The 12,724-nt window shown below is 41.0% G+C and overlaps 1 protein-coding gene and 1 long non-coding RNA gene across 4 annotated transcripts; both read left to right on the forward strand.

Moving 5' to 3' along the window:
• The first annotated feature begins 683 nt into the window (after positions 1–683).
• Positions 684–1,064, forward strand: LOC142161613 (uncharacterized). Its single transcript, XM_075244503.1, has one exon. It carries the CDS (start codon positions 684–686, stop codon positions 1,062–1,064), a length of 381 nt encoding a protein of 126 aa, XP_075100604.1.
• Positions 1,065–2,204: 1,140 nt separating this feature from the next.
• LOC107803987 (uncharacterized) lies at positions 2,205–12,347 on the forward strand. Of its 3 annotated transcripts, XR_001652135.2 has the most exons (5): positions 2,205–3,663; positions 4,564–4,672; positions 5,302–5,423; positions 6,118–6,192; positions 12,062–12,347. It is a non-coding gene; the product is annotated as an uncharacterized LOC107803987 (long non-coding RNA). The 3 variants fall into 3 exon arrangements; XR_001652134.2 differs by lacking the exon at positions 5,302–5,423; XR_012707630.1 differs by lacking the exons at positions 6,118–6,192; positions 12,062–12,347 and having other exon boundaries at positions 4,153–4,672; positions 5,302–5,707.
• The last annotated feature ends 377 nt before the right edge of the window (positions 12,348–12,724 follow it).

Consider the following 12,724-nt stretch of genomic DNA (forward strand, 5'->3'; position numbering starts at 1 on the left):
TATTTAAATTTTCAGTAAATATAAAATGAGATAACTAATCAAATATTATAGTAGAAATAAATGTACGAAAAGAGGTGGATAAACATAATTTTATAATATTTATATTTTGAATTAATTACTAAATAAAATATAAATAAATAATACTCAAAAAATTTATTAATAAATTTAGACAATTGAAGAATTATAAATAGTATAACATAAGTATAAAAATATATATTTTTAGAATAAAAAATATATACATATGTTCTAATAGAAGAGAAGTAATATCAAAATATTAAACCAATTGACAAATTAATAAAAAATCACATTAATAAATGTATAGTACTAAGTACTTACTAGTTGAATAAAGAATAAAAAAGGAATTTGATTACTATCATGCTTTGTATCCTTTGATAAGTGTATCAAAATATATTAGATCATAATTTTATAATATTAATATTACTTTAAATTATTTGTGCATCGCGCACTAGTTAAGAAGAAAAAAAGAATTGACCAAAAAAAAGAAAAAAGAAGAAAAAAAGAAGGAAAAAAAAGCGAAGAGCATTCTAGAAGAACTTCCATTTCTAGAATTGCACACCTATTCTAAACCAACACAATCGCAACTTCCAGCGTTGTATTCGAACAATTTCTGCGATTATCCAAGCGATTTTCACAGTTCCAAACGCACCACAAAACTTCTAATAATGGCCTCCGCGAGCAAATCATTGATCCAAACACTAAAACGCTACCTAAAGAAACCATGGGAGATCACAGGACCACAATCAAGTCCGGAATATAAATCCGCCGTACCATTAGCTACGGAGTACAGAATTTTCTCCCCTGCCACCGCACAAGCTAAGGCAATCGTCCCTACGTCAAATCCCGAAACCGTTTATGATATCAAGTACTTTTCTCGTGATCAGCGGCGTAATCGTCCTCCTATAAAGCGCACTGTTCTAAAAAAAGCTGACGTGGAGAAGATGATGAAGGAGAAGACCTTTGATGTTAATGATTTCCCGAAGCCGTATTTGACTGCTAAGGTTGAGGAAGATTATAATGCTATTGGTGGTGGTTACCAGAAATGAAGGTATAAGGTATCCTTTTTTTCTTTTCTTTTTCAGTCTCAATTTTGTTTAGCTAAAAAAGTCCATATTTGATTTATCAGTTTTGAGGCTTCTATCTGTTTTTCCTGTTAGGTAAAATATTTTTCGTGAAAGTAACTTTGCTGGAAAAAATCAGTGTTTGGCTGGATCGAGCTTGTAATTTGTGGGTTCACATGAATACAGTAGCTTCTGCCAGGCCCTGTATATGTATTAAGAATCCACTATATATTCATAAATATTTGATTCTGAATCCAGTTACTATTGTAAATTAACTTGATGTGGTTGCATGCACACATAAACTTCAAAACTTCAAATCCTGGATCCTCATCTATTTATATTGGTAATCCTACAAACTGTAGAATAAAGCATAAGAATAATGTTTTGGTGACATTTCTAATATTAAAGATGGATAGCGATGCATAGGCAGTGATTGAAGCAAGTAATATGAAATAAGAATTGGGATAGTTGTAAAGGAAAATAACTTTTGCTGAAAATTCTTGGGAAAAAAAGATTGTTGCCGTTCCAAACGTGCAATAGGATGACTATGCATTGATGTTTAGTCCATATATATATTTCGTGAAGTTAGAACTTCTTGTTAGAGCGACTATTAATAATATTAAGGAGTGGAGACAGATACCTGATATTGGTTGGTATTCTGATAGGTCAAAATACCTAGGTTCTAGTTACATCCTTCACTGAAGGATGAAGTGAGATTTCGCCAATTTAAGGAATCTGTTTTGATTTAGCAGTGAAAAATGGAAGTTTGTTGACCAATAGAGATAGCAAAAGTTACCCCGAATCTTCGATATATTACATTGCTTTCAGGGGTTATCTTTATTTCATCATCCTTTCATGTTGAAATCCACGACTAGGTCCCCACTCCGACCCTCCAGCCTACCTAAGATATCTGGCTCATCAAACCAAATGTAGGTATTAATGGTGTGCAGGTCGTATGATTTGGCTAGTGAGGTTGGGACAACTTGGAATTTTTCTTGTTATCCTAAGGTAGTTTTGCAGTCAAACTCTACCATTGGGATGAATAGTGCAAGCTTAAATCGCACCCTAGATATATCGTGCTTCATGGGTTTCACTCTTTCACATTACTATTTTGATTAACTGTAGGTGGCGGGTTGGCAAAGACTCCGTAACTGGTGATTATTCATTACCAGTTCTAGACCTATCACAAATCTCTGCTGGGTTTTCACTGGCTGTATGCTCCAAGTCTGAGGTATGATAAGATTGTGTCTGAAATTCTAGCAGTGAGAGAACTTTGGGAATTCCCATGGTTCACAAGGGAAGTTTTTAGTTGACCAAATTTTCAAAGGAAAGAAGAATAACGCTAGAATTTCCAAGTTTGCAAACAATACAAGAAAGGTCATTTAAGATCTATCTTATATGACGAAAAACTCCAATAAAATGAGTTAAGGGTTGGTAGCATATAGAATTGATGGATTCCTGTTCTCTACTGAATGGTTATGAGACGATGCTTTTAGAATTATCAAGCAATCCATCATGCATAAAAAAAATTTGATTCAAAACCAGAGAAAACCGTCTTGTTTAAAATTTCTGCAGTGCGGAAAGAGGGAAATTAAGGCCAGTTACTTTAACTTTGGAAACATGTAGTTGAAGTAGATGTCTTCACAAACATGGTAAGAAGCAGGAGCCATGTTTTTGAAGTGAAAGGAAAACCAAGTCTCATATGGCTCAAAAGGTAAAAACTCCAGAAGAAGAGATTAAGAGAATTGAATTTGAATATTTTTTGCAGCGTGGAGCAAGCTTAACAGTATGTAGAAAAATAAAAGTTTCAACCAGATCTTAAAGAGTCCTAGCAGATGAAGGGCTTCCACAGAAAAAATAATTGCTCAAAGAATTTCTAGAAAGTTACTAGAGCAGAAGCAATTTCATGTGGAACTTTATTTTCCTATGTAGCAAAATAGGTGGCGACAACACAATTTTTCAAAAGATGACAAATGCTAACAGAAATGCAGTAACATCGACTAGCTAAAACAGAAGTAAGGAAGGATCTAGAAGAAATTGAAAAAGGTCATATTGATTTGTTCCAAAACCTGTACTGGAGACTCTGAGGCCCTCTTTTAAGTATGAGAATCTGCATATCCTTATTGAGGAAGAAAGGTATATGCTGCAAATAGTGGGGAGGAGGTAGCTAAAATTGTTAAGGGCTGTGAAGGACAGTGTTATAAATAGCGCTCGCCTAGCGCTAATAGCGTGAGGCGATGCGATGCGAGGCAGTGTCGCTACAGACCCTCTGTTGCGTTGCGTTTCAAAATAGCGCTCGCCTTTGCCTGTGTGGCGAGAGGCGACAGTGTCGCGAGAAGCGAGTTTTGCGTTGCTTTTTAAAAAAAAAAAGAAAAAGGGCAAAGATTAAACAAAAAGGGTTGCGATTAGGGCTTGACAACAGAGCTTCTTCAACTTCGAACAAAACAACAGAGCTTCATCTGAACTCGCGATTAGCCGATTAGGGCTTGCATTTACTGTGCCATCGTCTTCTTCATCTGAAAGCTTGAGGTTTCTGCCAAGTGCCATCTTCTTCTTCATCAAGTTTCTGCCATTGAAAGACCAGGTATGCTTCTCTGAGTATCCTTTCTTTCTTATTCTTCTTCTTCTTTCTTCTTTCTTCTTTCTCCTTCTTCTTCTCTTCTTCTTTCTATTTTTTGTCCTCTGTTTTTTGTCGAAAAGAACAGAAACAGAGGTCTGTTTTTGTGCTCTATTTTTCGAGCAAAATACAGAGGCTCCTTCCTTCCTCTTTCTTCTTCTCTTAATTTTTTTTGGCTCTGTTTTGGCAAAATAACAGAGGCTGTTTCGAGGCCCTGTTATGGCAAAATAACAGAGGCTGCTGCTTCTCTTAACAAACACTCTGTTTTTTCCAGGCCCTGTTTTGTTTGCCTTTTTTTCAACTATTGACTTATAGTCTACTATGAGTCTATGACTATCTATTGAGTCTTTAATTTTTGAATGATAAATTTATTAATATATTATTGTTATTGAATTTTTAGTTATATGTATATAATATTTTATGTTTTTGTATAAATTGTCGCTTCACATCAAAAAGGCGAGTGCTTCGCTGCGCGCCTCAGTGAAGCGGGCCCTCATTGCTATTTGTCGCCGCACGCTATCCAAAACACTGGTGAAGGAGTTAATTAAGGTGACTTCATGGTGTCATCATAGCCATCTTTCAAGAATGTTGACAAATGATTACAGGATGCGCTTTATGCGCTCAGTCAATTTCATTTGTGCTCTGTTTGAGACCTTTAAAGGAGTTTCAACTTGCTTTATTGCTTTGACACCAAAAAAAGTGGTATAGAACAATCAAGAGACTTCAGACCTACTAACCCTGAGAGCAGTATATAGTTTTCGATAAGTTGAGAGAAGCATATATAAAATCATTCGAAAGCGCTAATTACGGACCGAAGAGTGTTATTAGCAAATTGGTGTTTGACACCTGGATGGCTTTTTGTTAAAGGGAGCCAAATCAGTGATGCTGTTTCAGTTGTCAACAAATGCTTGGAAAGGATGGAACATGGCAAAGTTGGCTCCTCCTTAAACTGGATTTTGAAAAAGCTTTTATCCAAGTAAGTATTTTCTTCTGGAAGACATAAGTTTTGGCATTACCACATTTAAATTCTCAATTTTTAATAATTGACCCAATTATATTCTTCCGTCGCTTAAGGGAATGGAGGCTAGGGGAACTTTTGTCACACTTCCTATATATTTTGGTGATCGAGGACCTCAGCAAGATGCTGAATTTACTTTTGGGAGGAGATAAGCCAATGGTTTAAGAGTTTGGGCATAGATAGTGATCAAGACAGCTTTTCAATCATTCTTTTATTGCTGACAGCACATCGCTTGACTGATGATTCTCATACTCATTAAGTTGTTTTCCGAGGCTGTGTTTGTGTTGCATATTAATTTATCAAAATTTTCTTATAGCTGGTCATTGAAGTTCAGAACGTACAATCATCAGCAAGGATTCTTGGTCGTAGAATTGGTGAATCTTCTACTGCATCTGTAGGCTTGCTTCTGGGGGTTAGACATAAATGATAAATGCATCTCCTCTTGGAATGGTGTAATAGAGAAGTTTGAGGAAAGAATTTTCTCTATAAAAAAAGACAATATTTGTATATGGGAGGCACACTAGCCTTTAGTAACATTATACTTGATAGCATACCTACCTTTCTAATGTTTCTTTTTTAAATACCAGCTGCAGTTGAGAATAAGCTGGATGAAATTAGGATGTACTTTCTATGTGAAGGTAAGGGAGAAGAACTTTCATTTGGTGAAGTGGGAGGAGGTTATCAAAGGATAGAAAGGAGGAGTTCCTGGGTAAGAGACTTGAAATACGTTGCAGAAGCCTGGTTTATATATGGTTGCGAAGATATATCCTATAGATCAAACGGAGTTTTAGAAGACTTTGATTCATGTCAAAGTCGTATGTCTTCAGGAAATTATGTATGAATTCTCTGCCAGGATATGCTTTAAAGTGGGAAATGGCAGGATATTAAAATTATGTTGTGATTTTGGTTGGTCATATTCCCCTTAAAGAGGAGTTCCTTTATTTATTTAACTTGCCATTACGACTGATGTTTTAATATCATTCTTTTTAATTATGGACTGATGTCGCTATATCATTCATGCCAAAAAGAGAAAAAGGGCTGTTGTCACTATATCACAATGCAAAATGTATGTGTATGGGAGCTAATATTTAGAAGAAACTGTCAAAATTTGAATATTGACAGTTTGGTCTCTCCACTAAGGAGCTAAAGGTGGTTAAAGATCTGCTATCTTAACCGAGTCCTTGAGATTTGGTGAAAAAAGGGCTTGTCTCTTCCTGTCGGATCTATACACATTACGCACAAATGCAAGTTCTAGCAATGACTGGACCTGAAGATAATTTGGAGAAACAATGCACCTCTTAAGGCAGCTTGCTTCAGTTGGAACGCATTACATTATGCATGCTGTAATTTAGAAAAAGAACATGCTTTTCTATCTATTCGTTAAATTTTATGTTTTGCAACAGATGCTGTATGTGTGCTAGGAAAGATGGAATGCACAACCCAACTAAACTCATGCCAGCTAAACGGTGGGAATGGAGGTAATTATGAGAAAATGGATTGTAATAGTGTGTGATTAGAACTATTGATTTTTCTGTGTTGTTTTTATGCCTAGACTACGAGGAAGCCTATGGATGCTACAATTGCAGAAGTTGCACACCAAAAAAATTCTACTTGTTCGAGTATGCAAATAAATTGTGATCCTCTCTAGTGGGCATTCCTTTAGGGTATAGAAATGTAATAATGGACAGCCCTAATTATAGTCATGAATTCGAGGAGGCTTCCTGGGGTGATTTAGGTCTAGCTAGGAACACGTGGATCCAGGGAACTTTGCTCGGTCACTTAATTCATACTGTTACATTAAGACATGAACAACTACCCAGTAAAATCCCACATAGTGGGGTCTGGGGAGGGTAATGTGTACGCAGACCTTACCCTTGCCCCGATAAAGGCCGAGAGGCTGTTTCCGATAGACCCTCGGCTCAGAAAGACGAAAATAAAGTAAAAAAAAAAACAAGAGGAGAGAATTCATTAGTAACTCCAATAGAAACCGTAATAGTAACATACACATAAAAACCGAAAGATGAATGACATGCAATAACAATAACCATAATCTAAGGCCCGGGGCTAAGACAAACAACAAAAATAGTGTGGGTCCAACATAAACTGCAAACCATCTAAGACCAACCCTAATCCAACCTCGCCTCACCCCTGGAATGAAGTAAGGAAAGCTTTACTACCCCTATCCTACAACCCTAATGCTTGACCTTCAGGCCTTCCTATCAAGGGTCATGTCCTCGGAACTGTGCAGTCGTGCCATGTCCTGCCTGATCACCTCTCCCCAATACTTCTTAGGTCTCCCTCTACCTCTTCTCGTACCCACCACGGCCAACCGCTCACACCTCCTCACCGGTGCATCGAGGCTTCTCCTCTGCACGTGCCCGAACCATCTAAGCCTCGCTTCCCGCATCTTGTCATCCACAGGGGCGACGCCCACCTTCTTCCGAATATCTTCATTCCTAATCTTGTCTATCCTAGTGTGCCCGCACATCCACCTCAGCATCCGCATCTCTGCTACTTTTATCCTCTGGATATGGGAGTTCTTAACCGGCCAACACTCTGCCCCATACAACATGGCCGGTCTAACTACAGCTCTATAATACTTACCTTTGAGTATCGGTGGCACTTTCTTGTCACACAAGACTCCAGATGCAAGCCTCCATTTCATCCAGCCTGCCCCTATGCGGTGAGTGACGTCCTCGTCGATCTCTCCGTCCCCCTGAATCATCGATCCAAGGTACTTGAAGCTATCTCTCTTGGGGATGACCTGTGGCCCAAGCCTCACGTCCCCGCCTACATTCTTCGACTCAGCGCTAAACTTGCATTCCAGGTACTTGTCTTAGACCTGCTCAATTTGAAACCCTTAGACTCGAGAGTCTGTCTCCAAACCTCCAATCTCTCATTAACACCGGCCCTCGTCTCGTCAATTAGAACTATGTTGCCAGCAAATAACATACACCATGGTACCTCCCCTGAATATGGTGTGTCAAAGCATCCATCACCAAGGCAAATAAGAACGGGCTAAGCGCTGAGCCTTGGTGTAATCCCATAACAACCGGGAAATGCTCCAAGTCGCCTCCCACCGTCCTAACCTTAGTCTTAGCTCCATCATACATGTCCTTGATCGCTCGTATGTAGGTTATCGGCATGCCCTTCGCCTCAAGACATCTCCAGAGCACCTCCCTAGGAACCTTATCATACGTTTTCTCCAAGTCAATAAACACCATGTGCAAATCCTTGTTCTTATCCCTGTACTGTTCCACCAACCTCCTAATAAGGTGGATAGCTTCCGTAGTGGAGCGGCCCGGCATGAACCCAAAGTGATTGTCGGATATAAACGCCGTCTTCCTCACCCTCACCTCCACCACCCTCTCCCAGACTTTCATGGTATGGCTAAGTAACTTGATACCCCTATAATTGTTACAACACTGGATATCACCTTTGTTCTTGTACAACGGTACCACTATACTTGACCTCCATTCCTCCGGCATCCTCTTCATCCTAAAAATTACATTGAACAACCCAGTCAGCCATTCCAATCCTGCTCTACCCACACACTTCCAAAACTCAACTGAAATTTCATCTGGCCCGGTCGCTCTACCCCTACTCATCTTACGCAACGCCCCCACGACCTCCTCCACCTTAATGCGCCTGCAATACCTAAAATCTCGGGGACTCTTCGAATGCCCCAAGTCCCCTAGTGCTATATATCCCGGTCCCCCTCCTCATTCAGAAGACCGTAAAAGTACGTCTGCCATCTCTGCTTAATCTGGGACTCTCCCATCAATACTTTACCATCCTTGTCTTTGATGAACCTTACTTGGTCCAGATCCCGGGCCTTCCTCTTTCTCGCTTTAGCCAGCCGAAACAACTTCCTTTCCTCGCCTTTCTCCCCTAATTCCTCGTATAGACGGCTAAACGCTGCATTCTAAGCCTCCGTGACCGCCAACTTTGCCTTCTTCCTAGCCACTTTGTACCTCTCTCTATTCGCACTCCTCTCCTCCTCGCTTGTGCTCCCTGCTAACTTCGCGTATGCTACCTTCTTCGCCTCCACTTTACCTTGGACTGTGTCATTCCACCACCAGTCTCCTTGGTGCCTGCCAAAAAAACCCTTCGATACACCTAGCACCTCTCTCGCCGCCTCCCTCACATAGTTCGCCGTCGTCGACCACATAGTGCTCGCGTCTCCACTACTCCTCCAAGCTCCCATAGCGGATAACCTCCCCTCCAACTCCCGGGCTTTATCCTTGGTTAAAGCTCCCCATCTAATCCTCGGTCGGCCACGAGCATACCTCTTCTTCCTCTTCATCATAATGCCGATGTCCATCACTAAGAGCCTATGCTGAGTCGCGAGGGTCTCTCCCGGGATAACCTTGCAATCCTTGCACAACCTTCTATCACACCTTCTGAGGAGAAGGTAATCGATTTGAGTCTTCACCGCCGAACTCCGGAAAGTGACCAGATGTTCCCCCCCTCTTCGGAAAAGTCGAGTTCGCAATCACCAGCTCGAAAGCCTTAGCGAAGTCTAACAGCGATGTACTTCCTCCGTTCCTATCCCCAAAGCCAAAGCCACCATGCACCTCGCCATAACTACCAGCAGCCGCCCTAATATGGCCATTAAAATCCCCTCCAATAAATAACCTTTCAGTAGGTGGAATACTACGCACAATCTTGTCCAAGCCCTCCCAAAAGCGCCTCTTAACCTCCTCATCCAAGCCCGCTTGCGGCGCGCAAGCGCTAACGACATTGAGGGTGCACTCACCGATCACCAACTTAATAAACATCAGCCTATCATTCACTCACCTAACCTCAACCACAGACTCTCTAAGATCCCTATCCACCAAGATACCCACTCCATTCTTACCCCTCACGACTCCAGAGTACCACAACTTATACCCATCCGCATTCCTCGCCTTCGTCCCTGCCCACCTAATCTCCTGGACACAAGCTATATTAACCTTTCTCTTCCGGAGAATCTTTGCCAACTCAATAGACTTACCCGTCAGCGTGCCTATGTTCCACGACCCGATCCTCAATCTACAAGCTCCTCTTTCCCCTTACCCTCCTTTCCTCTCGTCCCAACCCCTGACCCCCTCCCCACCCCCTACTCACCCCCGGTACCCCTCGAGGACATGACCTTACTCTACCATCCCACACCACAACCACTATACTTACGACAAACTCCGAAAAACACTAACACAGACCCAAACTAGAAAATAACCGGTTGCAACTACAAGTATTCTAATAATATGCTTAAAGTGATGCTAACTAAATAACCACAAATTAACTAACATAGAGAAAGAGACAAGAAAACGGGAGGTACCAACTCTCGATGGAAAGAACTTGGAAATATGACTTGATGCGCCCGGTGATGCTCCGTTCTACTCGCCCGTATGCCTCACGCTTGCCTGGGCAGACGCAACAATTCCCGCGAATATAACCCGGGTGCTTTGGAACCCGACGTCCAACCCGTTGTGACTGCCAAATGGCCTGCTCTGCTTTGCCCGTGCACCTCCCACCCGTCACCAAACAGCCACCAAAAGTGCTACCTGAAACACACACAACACACCACGGGACCAAGAAAAGGAGGGGACTGTCACCGGAACGGTCGCCGGAAAACAGTGCCGGTCCGAGAAACAATGGTACGGCGAGGAAAGGTTTGATGAAAGGGAAACCTAGAGGAGGGTGGTCTGGTTGAGTCGGAAAAGCAGAAGGAAGATGAGACGGCGACGGTGGGTCGCCGGTCGCCGGCCTAGCTGCTGCTACGGTTAAAAGAAAGAGGAAGAAAGAGAGGGACGCGGGGAGAGAGAAAGGAGAAAGAAAGGAGAGAGAAAGAGAGGGACGCGGGGAGAGAGAAAGGAGACGAGTACTTACCTGGACGAGTGCCGGCGGCGCTGTGGTTTGCCGGTGGATTTGCCGGAGAGGATGAAGATGTTACCGTTATCGAAGAGAGAGAAAAGAGAGAAGAAAGGATGGGCCTACATTAAGACATAGCTATGCGATATATTTCTTTGCATTTTTACACCAAGGGGGTGTTACCCCCTTCACTGAAGGGAGGCTGTTAGTGCTGGTCAGGAGGGATAACTGACAGGTACAGGTAATATAAGAAGGATGTGGTACACAATTCCAGAACACTTTATTGAGTTAGGAAGGAAAATACCTTTAGATGCTCTTACAACAGAAGTGTATTAGTGAACTCCCTGAAGTAGGACTGCTCAAATGTATCAGCTTGTTGGTGCAAAATGAATATATGAAAATTTAGACCTACTACTTGAATTTCTCAACTTTCTAGAGAAAACATAGGGAGGTTGTGCCTTCTCTAATCCCTTTCTACATTGTTATTACCCTCTTCGTGCATGTTTGTTGAACTGAGACAAACTTTTGACTTGACAGTAGAACAAGGTAATGAATAAGTGCAAAACAGATCAAATGCTTTTAAGGTTAAAATGGGAAATTGGTGCAACTATGCTGTTAAACAATGCGCTGCTGGTCTGCTTCTGAAACTTATTGGGAAGATTGCAGGCTTCCAGTTGATTTAGGATGGTGGCCTTGGATGGGTTTTGTGACTTCTATTTGTTGTTGGGATGAGAACTTAACTAACGCTAAATTTATTCTCAAGCCAGTCTAAACAAAGCGCTGAAAGACCAAATAGTGTGTTGTTGCAAGCCAGTCTACAGAAAGGGCTGAAAGGCCAAAAGTTGTGTTGCAGGTTGCATGTTCAACTGTCCAAGCCACTTTATACCAGCTCGGTTACAAACTTACAATATACAACAAGGTGTGTGTGTGGCCGTGGGTTCACGGCTTGCAAGTCTATACCCCTTAATGGTCCACCATATTTCGTGGTGGAAATGACACCAGGTTGCCACTTTCGAGCATGTTTAAAAAATATCTGCAGTTTATAATGTATTTAAAGATTAACCAATTCACCCAAATTTCAGGACACGGGGTCCTGAAGTTTAAACCTCAATGTTCAAACTCAAGATATCGTGTCCTAAAGTTCGAAAATTGTGTCTAGAAATTCATATCTTATGTCTGCTAAGAGGTGCTTTCCAAGTAGGAAATAGCTTTATCTGAACTAATTAGAGAATAGTAAAGTTGATACACTCAAAAGTTATTAGTCAATGACCGCTCAAATGTAACTTGTTATGAGAGGACAGTGTAATGTGCACAGTGCACTGTGCCTCAATCCCCAGTTAGGTGGAAAAATACCTTTTGTTTAGTTCTAAGATTTTTCTGTTTTATTTGGTCAGATTATCTGCTTGCTGCTTCATAAGCTTAGAAATTCCTTTTCTCAGCTTCAGGGAGAATATTGTGTATGATTCTTAACTACTGGAATTCCCTTTCTACCAGGGTCTCTAGTCATGGCAAAATGCTGCTGCTGCCAATAATGCACCTGATGATGTTCTGCAATGTTATGTGCTTTCGTCATTTTCCAATATGCATCTTGAAACAAAATTGATTTTACAATGAGACTTTCGTGAAGTGAATAATGTTGTGTTCTCTGAGTGTATGTTGGAAGAGTGTTATTAAATTAGTCAGACTCAGATGTTGCTTTCTTTTCTTGACCGTGTTTATGGTTCTAGCACTAAATGATGTACCATTTGGAAATTTCAATAAAGTTGGCTATCAATTTTAATGAGGCTGCAATGCTGTTTAGGTTGTCTGTTTTGCACTTGACAACAAACTCGATCATCTTATGTCAATGTGCATTGACATCAAAAAGATGTAGAGAAATTCTTGCTTTCGCCAATATGTTTTCCGGTTGATGCTACTTGCTGTATTTACCAGGTAAAAGTGGAAAAACTAGGAATCGGGTGCTGGAATCATAATAGTTTGTCGCCCAAATAATAAGTGCTCGCAAGATTCTAACAGCCTTACTACTACCATATTTGCTCCTCATTTTCAATATTCACCAATTGATGATGCCATACACGTGAAATTTGTAGCATTTCTTTCATGATGATAAGTGTGAGGTAAGTATGCCTGTGTTAGCAAAAAGCAAGGGATCACAAA

The sequence above is a fragment of the Nicotiana tabacum genome, chromosome 3 (assembly GCF_000715075.1).
Source record: "Nicotiana tabacum cultivar K326 chromosome 3, ASM71507v2, whole genome shotgun sequence".
Taxonomy (NCBI): Eukaryota; Viridiplantae; Streptophyta; class Magnoliopsida; order Solanales; family Solanaceae; genus Nicotiana; species Nicotiana tabacum.

Excerpts from the sequence above, each read along its gene's own strand:
- LOC142161613 (XM_075244503.1), top strand. The coding sequence starts at position 684 with ATGGCCTCCGCGAGCAAATCATTGATCCAAACACTAAAACGCTACCTA.